Here is a 23,056-nt window from a genome sequence, read left to right as displayed (position 1 = left end):
CGCGTTTAATGAGATAATTGCTACATTAAATGAGAAGCAATATGAATATCTCAATCATATTTTAAAGGAAACTAGTGATAATAATAAAATGTATAATATCGTTTGCGGAGGGGCTGGTGTGGGAAAAAGTCGTCTCATAAAAGCTATCCATCAAGCACTTCTGAGATATTTCAACTCCCAACCAGGCAATGATCCAAATAAAATGAAAGTTTTACTTACTGCACCGACTGACAAAGCCGCGTTTTTAATTTGAGGTTTGACACTACACTCTTCCTTTGTTTTACCAGTAAATCAGTCAGTTATTGACATAATACCTTTAAACGCAGACACTTTAAACAGTCAACCTAAAGTTGATCATCGTGGACGAGTTTTCCATGGTGGGTGCAAGAATGCTACATCATGTCGATCAAAGACTAAAGCAAATTTTCAAAAGCGATACTGAATTTGGTGGAATCTCGATACTTCTATTTGGAGATTTAAAAGAATTACCCCCAGTTGGAGACAAGTGGATATTCTCTCATTTTAAAAACGATATATTTGCCCCAATATGTGGTACATATTTATGGGATAAATTTAAATATTTTGAAATTGGAAATTATGCGCCAAAGAGAAGATAAAACATTCGCAATCGCTTTAAATAACATGGGCTTAGGAAATATGTCAAACGAAGACATTAAATTAATAAAGTTCAGGCAAATGAAAGGTAACGAAACTTTACCAGAAATGACAATACATTTGTTTAGAAGTAACGACGAAGTTGACGCATACAATTTAAATTTAAAAAAACTAGCAACCTATACAACTGAGCGAGCTATATCGATTGCAAAAGATGTAGTGAAAGGTGCATGTTCAGAGCAATTGCGACAAACCTTTCTAAATCACGCTCTCGGACTAAAAAAATCCGAAAGTTTTGGTCTTATACATACATTGACACTACAGATCGATGCCAAATATATGATCACGGTGAATATTAATACTCAAGACGGTATTGTTAATGGCGCGACGGGAATTTTAAGAAAAATTGATTACGATAACACCACTACACCTATTAGGTTATGGATGGAATTTTACGATTCAAAAGGCGGCCAACATGTACGAAAACAATATGAAAAAGTTATTAAAGCTCAAAAGTTACCAAACAGCAATTCTTAAGACTGCTAGAGCGATAAAAGTGAAAAAAGGAAGTAATATTCATGTGGAAAGGTCACAATACCCCATTCTTCAAGCGGAAGGCATTACTGTTCATAAAAGTCAAGAAGCAACTTATAAACATATTGCGGTACATATTCGAAAAAATATGAACCGGAGCTCGCTTTATGTGGCTTGCAGTCGGGCGACTTCGTTACAAGGTTTGTATATTTTTGGTGATTTCAAAGCGCCCTCTGAACCTCTCGCAACCGACATAACGTTTAAAGAATTGAGGAATTTAAAAGAGAATAAAACATTAATTACAACGTACGCCAAACAATATTTTTGTGATAATGATAAGGTTACGTTAGCTTATCAGAACATCCAAAGTTTCAACAAAAACAAAAAATTTGCGGTAAATAACCCAGTGTTCAAAAACGCCGACATTTTGGTGTTTGTAGAAACTTGGGTTCGCGATACAGACAGCATCGATGTTGAAAACTTTACCTGTTTCGGGAAAATCTGCAACAATGTAATGCGCAAACCCTATGGGATTTTGTGCTACCGAAAGACTGGAAAGGATAATGTTAAAATAACAAAGGAATATACAAATGAAATAAACTCCGTTGTGTTTCAAGCTATATTATTTGAAATTAATGACGAGGTCAATGTGTTAACAGTATACATTTCCCCTAAATGTAATCCCTCCAATTTCGTAAATATATTGGAACGCATTTTTACCGATATCAAACACGAAAAGTGTTTGATAATAGGCGATTTCAATTGCGATCTGCTTTTAGCAAACAATAATTTATTATTCGAATGCCTAAAAAGGAATAATTTTACACCAGCCTTAAAAACTAACGTTCCAACGACCAAGGGAAATACCCATATAGATTGGTGTTTTAGCAATTTCCCGACTATAATAGCTAATATATTCCAAACCGTCTACTGTTACCATAACACCATTGCGATTAATATCTATAAAAATTATGTTCCCCATACCTGTATCGAGCAAGTATGCAATTCAATTATAAGTAACTTCATTTATAATCTTTACACTAACCAGCAGATTAGTCCGTCTTCGCCAGAAAGAAATTTTATAAACATGTCATCTGATTCTAGTGACATATCCGTTATTACAATTAACGACGAATCGCAATCAAGGGAACACAATTTTGTAAATCCGAAATTAATAAATAATGATCACGTGTCCTGTTACGCAAATTCCAGTGTTCAATGTTTGCTTGCATTGCACGAATTTCGTAATTCAATTTCAAAAAATGACACTGCAATTAATAAATCTCTTTATAAAATTATGAACAAAACAATGAACAATGTTGTTGAACTACGTCGCTGCGTCGGAAATTTATTTATTCAGAATCAGCAGCAGGACGTAAATGAGTTTTTACTCGCGCTTTTAAGCTGGTTGGATATTGACTTCAGTTATTATATCGTTTTCCAACAGCATTCAAATGTAAGATTTTGTAGTAATTGTTTAATGGAAGAGCAGGGTGAAGCAACTTACCATAAAATTTTAACTTTATATTTTCCTGAAGGTTCCTACGAATCAATCGATTTTAATAGGATGAGTGAAGCAAGATTTTCTGACATTATGTCCCAACTGCCCGCAAAATTACTTACAAACTAACTTCAAATTCACTGAAGTTCACAAATATTTAATTATAACGCTTCAAAGAACGCAACTAATTGGAAATCACTTTGAAAAAATTAGTACGACATTCACCAACTTTAATAATGAACGAGTCGTCATCCAAAATTCTATTTTCAAAACTTCCTCCGTAATATTACATTACGGAGAAAATATAACGTCTGGCCATTATATTGCCATTACGAGACAGCCAAACGGTAACTGGTTATATTGCAACGATTCAAATTTGGCTGAGCAAACACATTTCGACAACACCCTTAAAGATATTTTAATATTGGAAAAAATACATTAAAATTTGTATTATATGGCACATTATATTAGATTAGGGTGGACAAATTTCATATTTATGTATTTCTTCGACGGTATGTTATTGCTATCGTTTACTATTTAAATATTTCCAAAAATGTTCAATACTTGCAAAATAATAAATTTTCAAGTTATTGCAAGTAAATGACAATTTTTTTTTTATTTTATATTAATTGGAATTTGCAAAAATGCATAAATTTATTTAAATACTTGATTTAATTGAAATAAAAGCCATAACTAATTTTAATAATGTTTACAAACGTATTCAAGTACAGTTTATATAATAGGTAAAATTCTCAACTATTTGCAATCAATATTGATAGCAAAATAACATATACCTATTAAAACATTCTATAAAGATAGAAAATGTTAATTCTATGATATAAATAATACGTAGATATATACTTACATCTACCATAATCAATTTTACTTCATATGGTGAACTAAATACAACAGAATTTCACCAAAGGGCACAAATTCAAGCAAAACAGTGTTTTACCTTGTTAAAACGCATATGCCCGTATCCAGAGTCACTATTAGTGGGCGGGGAGTACACCGTTGTCACATATATAAACGACTTTAATTTTTAACAAAAAATAAATCATCAATTTTTTTTATGATTTTTTATATAATATCAATTTGATGTAATAAAGTCAACATGATATCCTAACGGGTTTTACTTCAGGTGGCCCGGGAATATATAGTTATGGTATTTTCTTTAAATCGTACATTTCATTACATTTTGAAGTACTTGTTTAATGATCATTAACTAATTCAGTTATTTATTATACTGATCATTATTAATTATATAAGAATTATGACAACTATCATACAATATTTCCGATTGCCATGGGATGACCGGTTCTGATGTAGGCGTGAAGGAGTCTGGAAAATAAATTATGCTCTCGATTTAATCGAAGCATAAGGCAGCGTCATCGCTAGTTGCTCCAACACAATAGCTAAAATATGACGTGCAATAATTTTTGAAAACATTTAACGTCATTAAGTAAAAAAAAATATGTTCAATTTATCATTTGTATAATCTAGTGATTAAATTGATATAAAAATGATGAAATGAATAATACCAATATTAAATAAATTTAGAAAATTACTGACGTTATTGAATTAAGCATCCGCCTGTATCCAATAGCACAGCTTTGATTGATTGACTGTTGGAAAAAAGGAGAAAAACCTCTGTGCTAATCGAAGTTTACGTGCAAATGCATCAACAAATAGGCATAATGCGTGATAAATATTCAACCCTGAAAGTTATGTGGACAACCGGCATGAAAATAAATCCAAAAACATTCAAAGATATAATCAAGATATCGTTATAAAAGTCTATTCGATCAACAACCGGCAAATCAATGTATCCAGGCGCAGTCAATTTCAATAATCAAGAATGTGGAGCAAAACCTAACACTTAACAGGAAATAAAGACCATTGACTATTGAGGTAAATTATCCAAAAACTGAAAAAGAATTAATTTTAGCAACAAATTATTATCCTCCACTACAAACTTTAAAGAATATTCCACAGCCTGGCAACTGCGCCAGTAACGAATCCCATGACATTTGTTAACTTGACGTATAATTGCCGTAAACAATGGCAAAACTAAGATTGCAACAAGTTTTACTCCAAAATATGTATATAAACAAGATAATGTACAAAATATTGCCGAAGAATAATAAATATCACAAGCACAATAACTGCTAAACCGACGGAGAACATTCTGGATAGTAAAACTAAGAAATAAACTATTAGAAGAACTCGAGCATCTAAATCAGTATACGGCAAGGTTAAAAATAATATTTTAATGTATTATTAATAGTATATTATGTATTATTTAGTATATTACCAAGGAAATCAATTATAAGTATATTATTTTCTTTTTAATTAATCCACAAATTTAATTTAGCAAATTGGGATGTTACAATATTTTAATTAGATCAAATGCATCCTAAAGAATTTTTGACATCATCAACATAACATTTGATGAAACTACAATTAGTAGATGGTTTACTTCCATTTGCTTTAAACATGGATAGTCTAGACTATTCAATTAATGGAGTTTCACCACTCATCAACATGAATATTATAAGTTATTTGATGTTTTCCTTATTTATATTGAGTTGTATGTAGGAAAATCATATTCTGAATTAATTCAAATTCCAAAATACATTTTTCTGTTAGCAGGGAATAAATTTCAGCGATAGAGAAGGCTTTTGACAATTAAAATTATAACTGGTATGCCCAATGATCTGGCACAATAACTGCATCCAACTTTAAATTGTTGTCTTTTAATAAAAACAATTTGCTACCCAACAAAAATGGCATTCACAACAAAGACAACTATTTGGTAATTATCTAATAAACATGTGACAAAATATCACAAACATGGAGGAAGGGGAAAAACACTCTTTTGTAATAAATGAAGTGGACTTCTCAACAACAAGTGAAAAGTGGCCTCAACTAGCTGCGTGACAGAGAGGGTTTTGTAAATTGTAAAATCAAAAATTAATAAGCTTTTATAGTTTATAAAACATTTAAATACATTCAACAAACAGAAAATAAGATCATTTGATAAAATAACACAGTTTTGCTTTTTTACACAACTATAAACAAATTTTATTTACTTTCTTTATTTACTGTTGAATTTCATTTGATAGGTCGTTGGAATGCCTAATTGATGATGCGTTAATTGATAAATTTATTCCATCAATTAAATTCTAAATTTTTGTAATTAAAAATTGCCATAACTAAACCGCTATGATTCAATTTTCAAAAGAATTAAAACAATACCATAACAACTAAATTCCCTAAAAAAAAAATTATTTATCATTTAACCAAAAAAAGAATTTGCTTTAATTACGTTTTTATACAAAACAATTTTTCATTACACAAAGTGGCTAACTTTTCTATTATCATTCGTCATTTCAGTCATTATCAGCGGTTTAATTGTTTCCTAATTTAGCAAATCAATCAATCAAACTTGTTGTTTCTATTATAAAATTATCATTATAATAAATATCAATATAATTATCAAATTATCACTAGAGGCACAAAACAAAAAAAAAGTAATTATTTGTTACTTTTTTTTTACTTGTTTGATCAACATAATAAATTGAACAACAAATAATAATTTTGAAAACTTACCAATTTTTTTCTTTTACTTTTAACTAATTACTAACTAACCTCTAAAAAGTTAGTCTATATCAAGCTTTTTTTAAAAAATAAGCCCATAAGATACTTTCATTTCAAAAACAAACATTTAAAAATTTAAAATTAAAAGTACTAATCAAAATGTTGAATAGTTGAACATTTATCAATTTACGATTTATATTTATATAACATGTTTTAAAATGAATAAGAAACAAAAATTTAAATCATAATAAAATTACAAATTTGGTAAAAATTCAAGTAATTTTTTTTATTGAGGTATTACTATTCATTTCATTTAATATCACTACTTCCTTACAGATATTTTTTAATTATATTTTTTATTGTATTTTATGTACGTAACTGCAAAATATATTATTTATCACTATCAAATCTTTAACAATCATTACACACTTTTTAAATTATTTTGTAATTAATTAGTTATATTATCAAATGGTTTTTAAAATATTATTGTTTTTTTTTAGTATTGATCAAGAAAGATTTTAATAGAAACTAATGCGCTTAAATCAATTCGCATACTGAACCAAAATCAATGTTGCTGTTTATGCTACGATACCGAAGAAATAAGACAGCTTTATTATTATAATTATTTACTCATTTAACTTAATCTTCAGAGATTGTCCGAATTTTAGTACTGACTTTTCTTAAATCCTTTGTATAATTTTTTTTAATATCATTCAAAATTGCAAATATATTTACTGTAATATAGTAATACATTAAAAAAAAAGTATACAACTACATTCCAAATAAAAATGCATTATTTCAAAATTTTTAATATTTTTATTTTGAAAAAAAAAAACACAAAATAATAATTAACCTTATAGTAGTCCAATACCTATGCATTAAATCAAATGAAAAATTTACTTTTTTTAACATACTATATTTTTGTTTGGAATGTGCAATATTTAATTTTTAAACATTTATTTATTTTTGATTGTATATATTGAATTTAAAATATAATAGAAATAACATTTTGTTGGCCTTAATAAACTAGTAAAAAATTGTTGATAATAAAGCTCTTTAATATTAAATTAATGTGTAAATTCAACAAATATGTTTTTAAACCGTTTAGGATTAAATATGTTATAGTTATATAGTAAATGCAAATTATATATACAACAATATAAAATAATTAAATATTTATTAACATAACATTAAATGTAATATACTCTGAGTAACCCACAATAATTTGAATTTTTCTTTAAATTTTTAAAAATCCTTTTTGAGTTATTTTAAATTATAAAAAGAAAATTATTTTCCAATTGGGATATTACAATGGACCGATTACAATGCTATCTTACCAAATATCCTAATACCAAATATGATGAAAAGTCTAATATAACATAAATTAAATCGGAATGGAGAAAGGTGGAAGAAGAATGACAAGAGGTGGACGAGGAAGTGAAAGAGGACTCAGAGGAAAAAATTACAATTGTATTAAATAACGGTAAATATCTTTTATTTATATTAAATTAATCAATAAGCAATAATTAATTCATTCCTTTTCAGAAAATTATTTCATATCTATGAAATAATTTTAACAAACTAATAAAGTAAAAAAAAAGCAATTTAATAAAACGGAAATTAAAAAGATATTCCAAATTCCAAACAATTGACTTATTTGAATAATACTTTACAACTTTTAATTAAAATTGACGGTACATTATCAGAAACACTTAAAACAAATTTACCAATAAATTTTTATTAATTCACAATCTTCATAATAAAGAAATTATTTTATTAAATAACAAGACATTGGCTTTTATCTTAATTGATCTTGTCTGGTTTTGAAATCAACAAGCAATATAACTGTCAACTAATCTCATACAATAAATTGAATTTGAGCCCCATCAAAAAGAATATAATAAATAAACAAACATTAACAACAATGAATTTCTACTAATTAATTTACGTGCACCAAAAAAAAATCAAATTAAATATTCGCTAATGAACCTTTCCTCCCTATCACATTCATATCCCTACAACTAAATAGCCTTATCCTGATATCCCGAATTTCCCTTACATTTGTCTTTCTTTTATCCTCGCCTTCCACATATAATTTTTCGAAAGAATTGTTAGAAAAGCGAAGTCTAACAACAAACAAGCTCCACAAGTGATAATACTATAATACAATACTAATAAATACTAATAATAAATAATACAAAAATAAATTAACACACAACAAAATCCATTACAACACTATCTTACCAAAGAGCTAAACACAATCTATACTTAAAAGGGATGAATGTACCATAAATTAAGTACTGACTCTAAAATATAATATTGTAAAATTTTTCCATAAAACCAAACTAAAACATGCAAATTACCTCCGCCCAAGTTGCCAATAAGGTTTAAATTTCACCCTGACCTAATACAATACTGAAAACTAAAAGGTAACTTAAAGAATACTAAGTATCCGATTTCTAAAGTACGGTTGTGATTTTAACAAATATAACAGCACATTCCAATTCTGGAACTTTCATTTAAAAGCTTTTAAAATAAAACCCAAAAGAATACGAACATGATTCATATAACCTTCAACCTAAATTGTCAATCCATAGATCTAATTAATGTTCTTCCTCCAAATCGGATCGGTCCAATTTCATAGATTATTAATAACATACATGAAAACATAACATACGTTAGACATGTCTTTTTCATAATTGTTCGAAATAAAACTTTTCGAAATTATTTTCCATTTCTTTTAATTTGCTTTAAATAACACATTAAAAACATAATGTTTTCCGATTTATTGCTCCTCCCCAAAAACAAAATCATTTTCTTAGAATTATTCTTGCAACCTCCCGAATACTTTTTCACCTAATTCAAAATTAATTGCTACAAATATAATTGGTATAAAATCCTTCTTAATCTTATTTCTAAAAGGTCATGTCTTCTAAAAAAATACCACCCAATTGCATATGGTCCATGAATAAATTTATTAAACAGAGAAGAGAAAATGGTTAATAAAACTTTCACTGGCGGCAGCTTATTTGATTTAAATTCTAAAAGTTGGTCATGACATCAAAGCACTCTTCGAAACCGAAATCGTCTACATTTATAAAAATCGTGTCAAAGAGACAAGAATTTTTTTATTGTTTATGAAACATTTCCTTAGAAATTATTAGAAATTTGTGAAATTGAATATACCTGATAACATCGAGCGTTTACGACTACTTATACCATCATAATTTACTTCGGTATTTTAAAATGTTTTTTATAAATAGCTAGTTTTCACGTTTAATAATCAATAATCGACAAATTCTGCCTGAACAAATCTAACATACAAATTTTTGTAATATGTTATTCGTAAAATTTGTTATTAAAATATTGAGACAACAGAATTTTGAATATTAACATATTAATATCGCTATCTACAGATTTAAACAATCCAAAAACATGACAACTCCGACCATTGAAATAGAAGATAATTTAAATGATAAGTATATATTATTTTATTATAAAAATACCGTATTTACATTTTTTATTTATTTTCTTAAACACTTGGATAAATTACTCAAAAGAAAATTGCTAAAGTATTACAATTTTAATAAAAATATCTTATCAACAAAAAAATAATTCAACAAAATAGTTTTAAAAAACGTCAACTTAATTCATTTAAAAAATATTGAAAAATAATAACCTCATGATTAAACAATAAGTAAATATCATATTAATTGAAAATTAAATAACCTACTATAGCACTTTTCTAAATTTTCATTTAAATGTAAATTCAATTAATATAGACACACATATTTTTTCAAAAATTTCTAAATTATAAAAAATTCATAAAAATAATATTACAGATCTTCCACCTATTGATGTACAAGAAAAAAATAAAGACAGGGAAATGAATGGTAAGTGTAATTAAGAAACCAATAATTAATTTTTTAGATTTAATTAGTAGTAAAATCAAAAAATTGCAAAAATTAAGAGTTTATTATTACTAAAATATATATACAATAACAATTACTTTAAATAACTACTAATAAAATTCTTCCCATTACTTTTCGAGATAAATAAGAGATATGGCAAGAAACTTTCTACTTCTGCATAACAATTTTTTATGCGAAATAAGCCCAGATATAATGACAATATTCTATTTACTATATATACTGTTTTTTATTTAACGTCTAGATAAAATTGAAGATTTAAAAAAAAATATCCAAAAATCCAACAAGTAGAAATTGAACAATTAAAAAAAAAAAAGAAAACGAAAAAGAAGAGGGAGGAATTGGGTATAAGAGAGGGGAAAGAGGACAACGAAGTGGTGGCCGGAATGGAAGAGGTGGAACAAGAGCCGGAAGAGGTGGAAGAAGAGCCGGAAGGGGTGGAAGACTTTTTTATTTATATTACATTTTTACATCATTAGAAATTAATGCATAATTAAACAATAAGTAATAATTAATTTATTACATTTCAGAAAATTATTTTATATCTATGAAATAATCTTAATAAAATGAAGTAAAAAAAAACAATTTAATAACACTGAAATTAAAAATTTATTGCAAATGCCAAAAAAAACTTAACTTTTCTTAACAATTATTTACAATTTTTAATTAAAATTAACAACACATTAAATAATATATTGCCTCTTATCTTAATCGATCTTGTCAGGGTTTGAAATCAACAAGTAGTTAGTACAACTGTCAATTTATCTGATATAACATAGCATATAACAAATAAGCAAACATTAACAAAAATGAATTTCTACTAATTTATTTCCTCACGGGCACCAAAAAACAAATCAAATTAATTTTTGGCTAATGAACCTTACCCAATCACATTCATATCACTCAGACCTGTGGTCCTTTGATCGGCACCTTCGACATAAAATTTTCAAAAGAATTGTTAGAAAAGCGAAGTCTAACAACAAACAAGCTCCATAAGTAATATCACTATAAGCAAAATAATACAATAAATAAAAACAAAGAAAAATAACCACACAACAAACTAGAAATTGGTTCCATTGTATGGATTAAGTGTTCTAAGTGTCTAGTGAACGTTATAAGTGTTTATTCGTTGTCGGTCCCGCTGTTTTTTCCTGTCCACGCCCGTATGGTGGCCGGATAGGTCCGAATGGTCCACGGGGGTAGCGAGGGAAGCCGTTTTTCATGATCGGTCGAAGATTTTTGAATAAAGTTTTATTGTTGTTTCTGCTCCCCTCGGAGAAGATGGATCTATCCAGTCCCTTTTAATTGAGGCACTCTCCAGGATTATAAAGAAAGTGTCAAACTATTTGTGTAAGTGGCCGAGTGACCCTGGTCGATTTGCTCAATAGAAGTAAAAGAAAAAGATCTTTATATCCATTTGTTTTTAATATTTTTGTTCTGCAAATAAAATGACAATACCAAGTTAATCAAACCCCTTGCAATAACTTGAAATAAAAAAAATCATGGAAAATAGTATAATCTTGAAACCACTACTGTTGCTTAGGTACCTAATAATGTATTTTCTGTAGGTTTTCTTTTAGTATAAATTTAAGGTAAAAAACAAGTTTACACCAGCTTAAATGTTCTTGAAACTAGTATAACACAAATAACTAATACAAAGGACTCTACAACAAGCGAACTAAACTTCTGTTATACTTATCAGCTACTAATAAAATTTATATTACAAAGAAAATAATAAATTGCAACGATATATTATATATATATATATATATATATATATATATATATATATATATATATATATATATATATATATATATATATATATATATATATATATATATATATATATATATATATATATATATATATATATATTCAATTCGAAAACATGGCCAGGCCCTGAATATTCATCGCTCAAGTGTGCAACGGATTTTAAGCAAAGACTTACGGTTCCATCCCTACAAAATTCAATTGGTGCAGTTTCTAAAGCCCACAGATTACGAATTACGAAAAAATTATTGTGAGGCAATGATGAATATGTTTTGGAACGAAGGAGGATTGGACAACATTTTATTCAGTGATGAGGCTCACTTCCATCTAGAGGGGTATTGTTAACAAACAAAACTGTCGCTTTTGGAGCCCCGACAACCCCAAGAAAAGCATGAAAAACAATTGTGCCATGTCAGCTACTGGAATAATTGGGCCCCCTAAATAAAAAGGATCAGTATATTTAAAACACTCTTTTTTATTAATCGAGGTATTAGTTACAAGATGTCAAAATCAATGTAAACTTTTACTGTTTTCTTAACTTCAGCAAATGTTGTATTTTGGATTTTATGACGGATACACTTCTCTTAGAGTTAAAGGTTGTAATAAATTCTCTTATTTTAGCTGACGGTGGGTAAGTGTTTGTTTGGAGGTATTGTGCAAACTCCTTCTGGATGCAATTCACTTTATTCTCGCTCCATACTAAAATAAAAAATATTTTTCATAAAACGTGTTCGAAAAATTAGTTAAGGTGTGTTTGTCGTTATTTTATAAATTAGTATTTGTCACTTACATCGTTTATTTACAACTTTGGAGACTTTTGGCTTATCTGAAAGAAACAGTGTTTTGTCAAAAACACACAACTGTTTTACTTATATTCGCACTAGTATTATTAGTTTTTTGACACCACAGTAACAAAATAAATTTATTAAAAACAAATCTGACCCAAATTTTCGTTAACTCGAATCGGTTTATTTTTACCTCTTATTCTAATGAACCATGCCTATGGCAGTATAACTGAGTAAAAGTAATAAAAACATAGAGAATTACCTATATCAGCAGTTTCTTGATCTTCGTTCTTTTTAATGTTTTCAGGAATTGGTTGGTCAAAAATATTATTATCTTTATTGGCTTCAATATTTTCTTTTCTGCACACAAACAATATTTCATTGTCTTGTGTGGGCGCATTTGGTGACGAGGATTCTGAAACCATTTAGATATAAAATGGCAAACTAGTAGTAAACAGAAAACTTTTTGCATGACTACCTTTAGGTTCATTTTCTTCGGGATAGTCAATATCAATGTCTATTTCGTTTATCGATTTGCCTTTATATTCGACAGGAAGGGTTCCTTTTTCCATCATCAATAGTATTTTTGAAACCTTTGCGGTCTGGTAAATATCTACAGGCAGCCTGGAATAACAAGTATGAAATTCATACACAAATAAGACTACCTAATTAGCAAACAAAAAAAGAAGACAAGAAAAGAAAAGTGCCTCAACTATGCAAGTTCACACAAGTTATTTTTCTTCAATGGCCTTGTTTTTGTGCAATATTAACATGCGAAAGACAATACCTTTTGGACAGATCGCACGTCTGTCCTTGTATATATATAATTTTTTTTATTATTTTAATTTTTGGTAATTTGCAAAGAGAGAAAGTTTTCTTATGTTTAGTCGGGTTTTTGGGACAAATAATTTTGTGCGTACTCAAATAAAAATTTAAGTTGCTGGAACATTTTTTACCGCGGTATTGCCGTTAAAAATTTTTTTTGGGTCAAGCCGATCGGGAGTGCATTAACATTCCGTGTGCGGCAGCACCGAGATCTGTTGCGCGTTTTCCGCGAAGGGAACTTTAATTCTAAAGATTTTCGTTGCGCGTTTTTATGTTGTCCGTGGCGTAACACCAGTAGGAAGCAGGCCTGCTGAGGAGACGGATGCGTGCGCTTAAGGTGAGACCTTAAAGTTCTTTAGCGGCCCGTTTGGCGATCGGTAGTATTTCTAAATTTTTAAAGCCTACAGTCCACTTTAAAGCTCTTCCGAGCTCGCCGCCCATTTTCTTTTCATATCGGTGGTTATTCCGCGAAAAGAAATTATTTGGTCCTTCGAGCCGGATTCGGCAGTTTTTAGCCTTAGCTACGCAACGGAAAACATTTCTCTCTTACAGAAATTAAAATAAATTCATTATTTCAATCCGCATTATTTTGATTTCGATTATTACCACGGAGAGGGCACAATTTTAATTAAGTTACTTGAAATTGGATTTAAACATTTTCTGTCAAGATCTAATTCTTGAGCAAAACAAAAAAAATGATGACCTTCGCATTCCGTTTTATGTACCTTTCGTCCATACAATACGCAGTTGTTCATTTTAGATAATTTAATTTTTAGTCAGGTAAATAGAGCAGGGCACATAATTTAATATTAGTGTGTGAAGAGTTTGACCAGTTTTTATTAGGTTTGAACCGTTTATTTTTTACTCACCGAAAAGAAAAAAAAATGGGTGATTATAAAAAGAATAAAGTACTCCGGTCGACTGAAATTCATAAATTGAACGAAATATACGATGTTGCTCTGAAAGTTAATGCCGAAGATGAAAGTTTTTATCCCATTCTTGAAGCTATGTATAAAGAACTTGAGGAAACTCGAACAAATTTTTATAAAATTCACAATAAAATTATATCAATCATATGTGATAAGAAAAATGCGGATGAACTATTCAAGATTGAGGATGATTTTCGAAAAAAATTCGATATTCAATATTATAGAATTCAAGCCATTTATACGCAACGTTTAATGAAGCCGACGACGCAATCTGTGGCTATACCGGGTGAACAATTGCCCATCTCTGCATATTTAATTTTACCCAAGCCTGAGTTACCGACATTTAGCGGAGAAGTTACCGAGTTTCGGAGTTTTCTCGATCAATTTGATGCCCGTGTTCATACGGTCCCCCACTTAAAAGCGATTGACAAATTTAACCTATTAGTTTCTTGCTTGAAAGGTGTCGCTCGGGACGCTGTCGACCAGTTGGATATCACAGCAGATAATTACACAATTGCTTACGATTTACTAAAAGAAAGGTTCAATAATGTGAGAGTTATTGCTTCAAATTTATGGAATAACCTCGAATGCTCACCCAAACTTACCTCAGATAATTCAAAAGAGTTACGCTCTTTATTAGATACGTTTTCAAAAAATGTCGCAGCTTTGCAAAAACTAGGGTTACCCACGGAACACTGGGACTTTATACTTGTTCAAATGATGCTGAAAAGACTCACGGTTTCTCTAGTTACACGATTTGAACTTCATCACAACGACAGTACTATGCCAAGTTATGCTAAATTAAAGCAATTATTAATTTTCAAACTAAAACAAAGCAAATTTTTCTCAAAAAGCCAACTTTCTCCAACTCTACAGCAATGCTGCCTCAAACTGAAAATCCACCAAAATGTCCTGTTCGTAAAAATTCTCATTTTATTTATAAATGCAGCGAGTTTTTGGAAAAATCTCCCGCAGAGCGCTACAATCTGGTTAAGAGGGGAAAAATGTGCGTAAATTGTTTAGGCTCTCACCGTTTTAGTACCTGTACCTCTACGTGGAGTTGTCATATGTGCCACAAAAAACATCACACATTACTTCACTTTCAGTCACCCCCCGCTAACAATGATTCGCTTAAGCTCTCTGACCACATAAATCCATCAACCGTAACTGCAGTTTTTCTTCAGCCAATTCGAGCGTTTTACTTTCCACTGCTTTTGTCGAAATACTCGACGGTCGCGGAATCTACCAACCGATACGATGCTTACTCGATTCAGGAAGTATGTCGTCATTCATAACTCAAAAAACAGTTAGCCGGTTAGGTTTACGACCGTCTCTCCTAGAGGGTTGTATAAACGGTTTAGGCGCCATGCATTCGCAAGCAGATTTAGGTGGAGTAACTATATCTTTTAGACCGATGTATCAAACTCATCCTGTTTTAACCACTGACGCTTTAATTCTGAAAAAAATTTGCGAAGACCAGCCTGCTTTGGACATTAAACATAGTCACTGGTCCCACTTAACTAATTTACACTTGGCCGATGACCAATTTTCCCGCAGGGGCCCTATAGACCTCCTTCTGGGTGCCGACGTCTTTTCTAAAATTCTGTTGGACGGACGCATCCCTGGATCTAAAGACCAGCCCGACGCAATTAATACAATCTTCGGCTATGTCCTTATGGGGAAAATAAATCATTTCAAAGCGCCTGCACTCGCTACGTTGTTTTGTCATCTTGAGGACACGGTTTCCCTTGATCAACAATTGGACAAATTCTGGGAATTAGAGACACTTCCTGATGCACCTCGTCTATCTCCCGATGACATTAAGGCGGAACAAACATTTGTCAGCACACACCGGCGAGAGCAGCCGTCTGGTCGGTTCATCGTCGACTTACCTTTTAAGGAAGAAGCCCCTATCTTCCCAAATATCCGATCTCTGGCTTTACAGAGGTTTTATTCCCTTGAGCGGAGACTTAAGAAGCAGCCTGAGATTTACTCGCAATATCGCGATTTCATGAGCGAATTTATTGCGCTTAACCACATGGAATCTATTCCAGACGATTCGTTCAGTCCCCTCAGTGTTATTATCTATCCCACCATTGTGTTTTAAGGCCGGAAAGTTTAACCAGTAAACTAAGGGTGGTTTTTAACGGTTCCGCACACCTTCCCAACCAGCCTTCCCTCAATGATATATTCACCGGTCCAAAACTCCAGAGTGATATATCTATAATATTATTAAATTTTCGTTTATTCAGTTGTATTCTGACCGCCGACATTTCCAAAATGTATCGTCAAATTTTGGTTAATCCGCTTCATACGGACTACCAACGAGTTTTTTGGCGCAACACGCCTAACGAGCCTGTAAAGGACTTTCGAATAAACCGAGTCGTGTACGGTCTTTCTTGTTCGCCTTACCTCGCAATACGATGTCTGCACCAATTGGCGGTCGAGGAAGGGCATAAATATCCCCTAGCTGTCAAAGCCCTTAAAAGGAACACCTACGTTGACGATATTGTCGTCTCTTGTTGTTCGATCCACACTGCTTTAGCTTTGCGCGATGAACTCATCGCATTATTAAACACGGGCGGTTTCGAGTTAAAGAAATGGTCCAGTAACAGTCCCACCGTATTGGAGGGAATTCTGACATCCGATCTGGCGATTAACCCCCTTGAATTTGTAAGCAAACTGTCTTCCCCGACTCTAAGGGTTTTAGGATTAGAATGGGATGCTCCATCCGATACCTTCAGATTTAAAGTGAAGGCTTTTGATTCCGGTTGCACGAAGCGACTCCTTTTGTCCAACTTAGCACGGATATTCGACCCCTTAGGCTTTCTATCTCCCGTCACTCTCCTCATTAAGCATATGATTCAAAAAATTTGGTCTCAAAAAATCGGTTGGGACGACAAACCCTCAACGATATGGTTCGTTGGTGGGAGAAGTACGTATCCGAAATTTCTGTCCTTGGAAATCTAAATATTGCGAGACGCCTTTTACCTAATGAGATGTCCAAATTGGAAATTCACTGCTTTGGCGACGCTAGCGAAATAGGTTACTGCGCTGTGTTATACTTTCGATGTTTAACGTCGTCAGCCTCACCCGTCCTTCATTTCGTAACGGCTAAATCTAAAGTCGCGCCTGTCAAGAAAATAGTATCAATTCCGCGTCTGGAATTATGTGCAGCCGTGTTAGCGGCTCGCTTGGTGTCATTTGTGGCCACGGCTATTAAGTCATCCGATATCGAAGTTACGGATATTTTCTGTTACTCTGATTCCACGGTTACTCTGGGTTGGTTGAGATCCTCTCCGCACCGTTGGAAGACTTTCGTCAGTAACAGGGTGTCTTTTGTTCAGGAAAGAGTTAATCCTTCCAGTTGGCATTATGTCTCCTCTAGAGAGAACCCCGCTGACCTTGGATCCCGTGGTTATTTACCTTCCGAGTTAGTGAACAGTTCTCTATGGTGGGCGGGGCCATCCTTTTTGCATTGCAATCCCATTATTTTAGAACGTGACCCCACCGACGTCCACGACCACGAATTAGAGGCTCGCACCTTAAACTTCCATACCACCCAAGCTTCCACAAATTTTCTAGACACCATGCTCGAGAACTCTTCATCCTTAAACAAATGTGTTCGGTCGCTGAGTTATTTGGTACGTTACGTGCATTACTTGCGTAAATCGAATAAATTGGAAACCGATTTTCTGACATCCTTCGAGACTTACAATTCTCTGCTAATTTTCGTAAGACGCTCGCAAGACCTATTTTTTAGTCACGAACTCCGTCTTCTTAAGGATGGTAAACCTTTTGCTAAAAATTTCAGGAAACTATCTCCATTTCTTGACGATGCTGGAACTTTGAGAGTGGGTGGACGATTAAGTCAAGCAACCATTTCCTACGAACGTAAATTTCCTGCGTTACTTCCTAGCCAGTGCCGATTAACTGAGATGATTATCGAGTCGACTCATGTACAGTATTTACACGCCGACATCCAAACTGTCCAAATTTCCCAGCGTTTCTGGATTCTTTCTCCAAAACGAGCAATCCGAAGGGTTTTGTCCAAATGCGTCAAATGCTTTCGAGTAAACCCCACGTCGCCTGTTCCTTTAATGGGAAACTTATCCATAGCGCGCATTTCCGAACTTAAGCCCTTCAGCACCGTCGGCGTCGATTTCGCAGGATCTTTCCCAATTGTAATGTCCAGGATTCGAAAGGCACCGATCCTTAAAGCATACCTAGCACTCTTTATTTGTTTCTCCACCAAGGCTGTTCACCTGGAGCTAGTGTCAGATCTGTCCACGAGCGCATTCTTAGCTGCCTTCAAACGATTTGTCAGCCGCCGCGGCAGATGCGATAACATTCATAGCGACAACGGCACAAACTTTTCTGGGGCAAGTAAAGAATTAAACAGGCTGGCTGAAACCGCCGCCAATCACCACTACATTAAGTGGCACTTTATTCCCCCCTCATCTCCACACTTTGGAGGACTATGGGAGTCCAACATCAAAACGGTTAAGGGTCACATAGCCCGTACGATTGGGGAACAGGTATTAACTTTTGAGGAACTCTACACTTTATTCACCCAAATTGAAGCGATAATGAATTCGCGTCCGTTATGCCCTCTAAGTGAGGATCCGAACGACTTGAATGTTTTAACGCCCGGGCACTTCCTCACAATGGAGCCTTTGAACGCCCCTCCCGAGGACCTCGTGCAACACGTCCCAATCGCCTTTCTCGTTGGCAGCTTCTCTCCAAATTTCACCAACAGATCTGGACTCGATGGTCTAAAGAATATCTCCATAAGCTCCAACAAAGAGCCAAATGGAACAGTCTCTCTGCAAATGTAAACCGGGCGCTTTAGTGATTATAAAACAGATCAACTCACCTCCTTTACAATGGCCCATTGCTCGTTTAAGCGAAGTTCATCCCGGACCTGATGGTGTCGTCCGAGTGGCTACCTTCCGGACAAGCACTGGCGTTTTCAAACGCCCCGTGATTAAGTTGTGTCCCTTGCCTATCAACCCATGACAATACTGCGTATTGTGGTGGGCGGTTATGGACAGATCGCACGTCTGTCCTTGTATATATATAATTTTTTTTTATTATTTTATTTTTTGGCAATTTGCAAAGAGAGAAAGTTTTCTTATGGTTAGTCGGGTTTTTGGGACAAATAATTTTGTGCGTACTCAAATAAAAATTTAAGTTGCTGGAACATTTTTTACCGCGGTATTGCCGTCAAAGTTTTTTTTGGGTCAAGCCGATCGGGAGTGCTATTAACATTCCGTGTGCGGCAGCAGCGAGATCTGTTGCGCGTTTTCCGCGAAGGGAACTTTAATTCTAAAGATTTTCGTTGTGCGTTTTTATGTTGTCCGTGGCGTAACACCAGTAAGTTCTGCGAATTGAGTAGCAAAACTTACAGAAAAGAGGAAGCAGGCCTGCTGAGGAGACGGAGGCGTGCGCTTAAGGTGAGACCTTAAAGTTCTTTAGCGGCCCGTTTGGCGATCGGTAGTATTTCTAAATTTTTAAAGCCTACAGTCCACTTTAAAGCTCTTTCGAGCTCGCCGCCCATTTTCTTTTCATATCGGTGGTTATTCCGTGAAAAGAAATTACCTTTTTTGTAAAGAACTAGTCAGCAACTCAACCTTAAGTACCTATAATTTAAAGTTCGTAGAAACATGGCTGCGAACACTTTGTTTTGGGATCTGAAACGTTTACTCTTTTGTGGAAGCTCAATATTTTTTTTATGTTAAATATCTACAGGGTGGGGCAACTTTTGATCAGTTAAATTTATCCTCAAGTTTTTTGTGTGATTCCACTTACTTTCATTAATGATTGAGATATTAAATTAAATAAAAACATATTAAATATTACAGCTTGGTTTTTAAACATTGTAAATTTATGTTAATAAAACAAAAAAGTAAAAATGAAATTTTGTTACTGCAATACGATTATTAGAAATTGTCCCCCCGTAACTACAAATTCTTGCATTTTAAGAGATACGATAATTTTGCCTGTGTTTATTTCGATATGTGCTTATCCATTTGATATTTGATATTGCAAATTAATTACAATTGCAATTAAAATATTGACAGAAAAAAACTTAGTTTGAACTGTTTATTAGTTTGTTTGTTTGTTAGTTGTCATTAACAAAACTAAGATTTAAAAAATATCTTACTCATAGTATTCATCGTGAGTTTTCTGGGTATGGCCCATAAAATTCGCAAATTGCTTCGTTTCGTTTGGTGTCATATTAAGTATTTGCATGACAGTAGCGATGTGCTTTCGTAATTTGTTGCTAGAAATAGCATCTGGATTCTGCAACTCAATTTTTTTGGTTAGCATTCTAATGGCGACATCACCTTTGCCCCACTTTATCTTGCTGCCAGGTACGGCGAAGACATAAATGTTTTCTTCTGAAATATATTTATTTCTATTACCCAACATAGTTTCAATAAAATCTTCCAAGTAGATATATAGTGCCGATATAAGCAGCAAAAACCGCACATAACCTCAATTTCCTAACCCCCCCGCAGCGGGGGCCCCCCGCGCGTGGCGTCCTAGTGTCCCCCCTGGCTACCAGAGTGCGCTCCGCCCCCCACCCAGCTTGTGTAGCGTCCTGTTTTGCCCCGGTTCCGCCCGTCGCTGCTAGATGTCGCGCGCTCCGACCGTCGTAGGCCACCCCGGTAGAGGGCGGTGACGGTGCGGCGCGGAGACGGTGTGGCGCGGTGACGCGGGGGATCGGGTCGTCGGTAAACAAGTCGAGTGACTTATACAGAGTGTCTCAATAATCACGGTTTAATAAAAGAAAAACTATAGATACAATAACAAATATTTATTAGCTCATATGTAGACAACGTAATGCTTTGTACAAGCGGTGTTTCTGGTCCATGAGATTTTCTACTTCATCGCGGTCGAGGATAATTTCGTCGCCATGATCCTGTTTCAGTATCAACTCTTCTTCGTTCGAATAGGTCACCTCGATACTGCTCCCGATGTAGACTGTTATGTCGTTCCAGAACATGATTTCTCCCACCTCGTCCTCCAGAAAGAACAAAAAATCCCAAAAATCCTGGACTTGAAAATCTATGTGCTTGTTCTTGAAGATGAAACGGACACCTGAATTCTTTATTTCGAAAATCGTGTTTTCATCGATAGTGTCCACTTTGTTACACATTGCGACAAACAGACTGACTTCGGTATCAAATTCAAATGTACTTATATATCAACAACCCCCCACTATCGGTGTAATTAAGCGAGATATTTACATTTAGTCAATTTGAATAAGCATTTTGCCAAAAGAAGCAAACAAGCGCACGTAGTTACATATAGCGGGATTAAAATAGTTTTTCGATCTGCCGAGATGTTGTATTCGTTACCGCAAATGTCGTTAACGCCGCCGCTGGTGTTATTACCTTGCAATTTAAATACGGCTTATCTGCGGTAGTGTTATTCGACAATGTCACGCTAAAAGTTTGTAGCTTGTCGATTCCGTTGACCTGAGCGAGTTGCATACGCGTCCACGTATCGGGTCAAATGCACCGATTATTATGATTTTTGAAACAAACGAACGCTTCAGTCACATCCTTAGGTTTATGTATATAGAAAACGTTTTGTACCACAGCCGACAACAAAACAAAGTGAGCACTTAACAAAACCATGTTTCTAGCCCGAATGAATCTATCCTAGATCTCGGTAACTGCTTTTATAACACTCAAAAAATAATGACATTTATTCTGGGGAGGTGCCGGGCCGTCGATATGCATTTTGCTGTCCGGTCTGTTATAGTGAACAAAGCAGGGCAAATGAGTTTGCAATTCAAAATTGTTGCGATGTCGTACTGGTAACTTATGCCACATATTTAACAAATCGTGCGGTCTCACATGCCCCAAGAAATGTTGCACAGGAATCAATTCAAGTTGTTCGGTATCCAAGCTTCTAAAATCGTCGAAGAAAACTATTTTCTTATTCATTGTTGTGAAAGATCGATAACTTTCTTAACAAATCCCTAATTTGTTTAAATACACTCTCTGTGGGACAATTAATTCCGACAAGACTCAAGTCTATTTCACCGACTCTCGTTAATTTATTCAAAAATTCGTTGTATTCGTAATACGTTTTCTCTTTGAAAAAATACAAATGTCCGTTGGTGTATCGAAACGCGCCCGACAAATCGTCGGGCAGACCCGGAAACAGTTCCGTAGTAAAACCGTGTTCACTCGCACTCAAAGAACACTGGTCTATTTCTGCATAGTAGCGCTTACCGTAAAATATATACGTTCGACCGCCATACGTATTAAAAATGGCGTTCACTGTTTTACCCGCAGGCACACCCAGTCGCTGGACGCTTTGTCGGTCGCCCACTACCGTGAAACTCGGGAAGTGAAGTAAATAAAACGAATCGCCGGTGACTACCAAAAGTTGTCCGTTGGGTCTTTGGTAGATATGCGAAATAGGAGCGTAAATAGGGACATAATCTGATATCATTTTAGGTTCCATGTAGACCTTATCACCTAATCTTATTATCCAAACCCATTTGTCGTAAAATAGATACATATGATGGTTAGACGTAACCAA

At 33.5% G+C, this 23,056-nt stretch overlaps 2 protein-coding genes across 2 annotated transcripts; one reads left to right on the top strand and one right to left on the bottom strand.

The window, feature by feature from the left end:
- Positions 1-12,475: 12,475 nt before the first annotated feature.
- Positions 12,476-16,220, bottom strand: LOC132698018 (uncharacterized). Its single transcript, XM_060663848.1, has 5 exons — positions 16,021-16,220; positions 13,216-13,361; positions 13,000-13,152; positions 12,743-12,778; positions 12,476-12,651 (listed from the first exon to the last, which is right to left on the bottom strand). The coding sequence occupies exons 1-5, from the start codon at positions 16,218-16,220 to the stop codon at positions 12,476-12,478; spliced, it is 711 nt and encodes a 236-aa protein (XP_060519831.1).
- Positions 16,221-16,771: 551 nt separating this feature from the next.
- On the top strand, positions 16,772-19,478 carry LOC132698017 (uncharacterized). Its single transcript, XM_060663847.1, has 3 exons — positions 16,772-17,426; positions 17,669-19,264; positions 19,399-19,478. Exons 1-3 carry the CDS (start codon positions 16,772-16,774, stop codon positions 19,476-19,478), a joined length of 2,331 nt encoding a protein of 776 aa, XP_060519830.1.
- The last annotated feature ends 3,578 nt before the right edge of the window (positions 19,479-23,056 follow it).

The sequence above is a fragment of the Cylas formicarius genome, unplaced genomic scaffold (assembly GCF_029955315.1).
Source record: "Cylas formicarius isolate icCylForm1 unplaced genomic scaffold, icCylForm1.1 PGA_scaffold_2__14_contigs__length_35257938, whole genome shotgun sequence".
Classification (NCBI taxonomy): Eukaryota; Metazoa; Arthropoda; class Insecta; order Coleoptera; family Brentidae; genus Cylas; species Cylas formicarius.
This window is presented reverse-complemented; position numbering and strand designations above follow the sequence as displayed.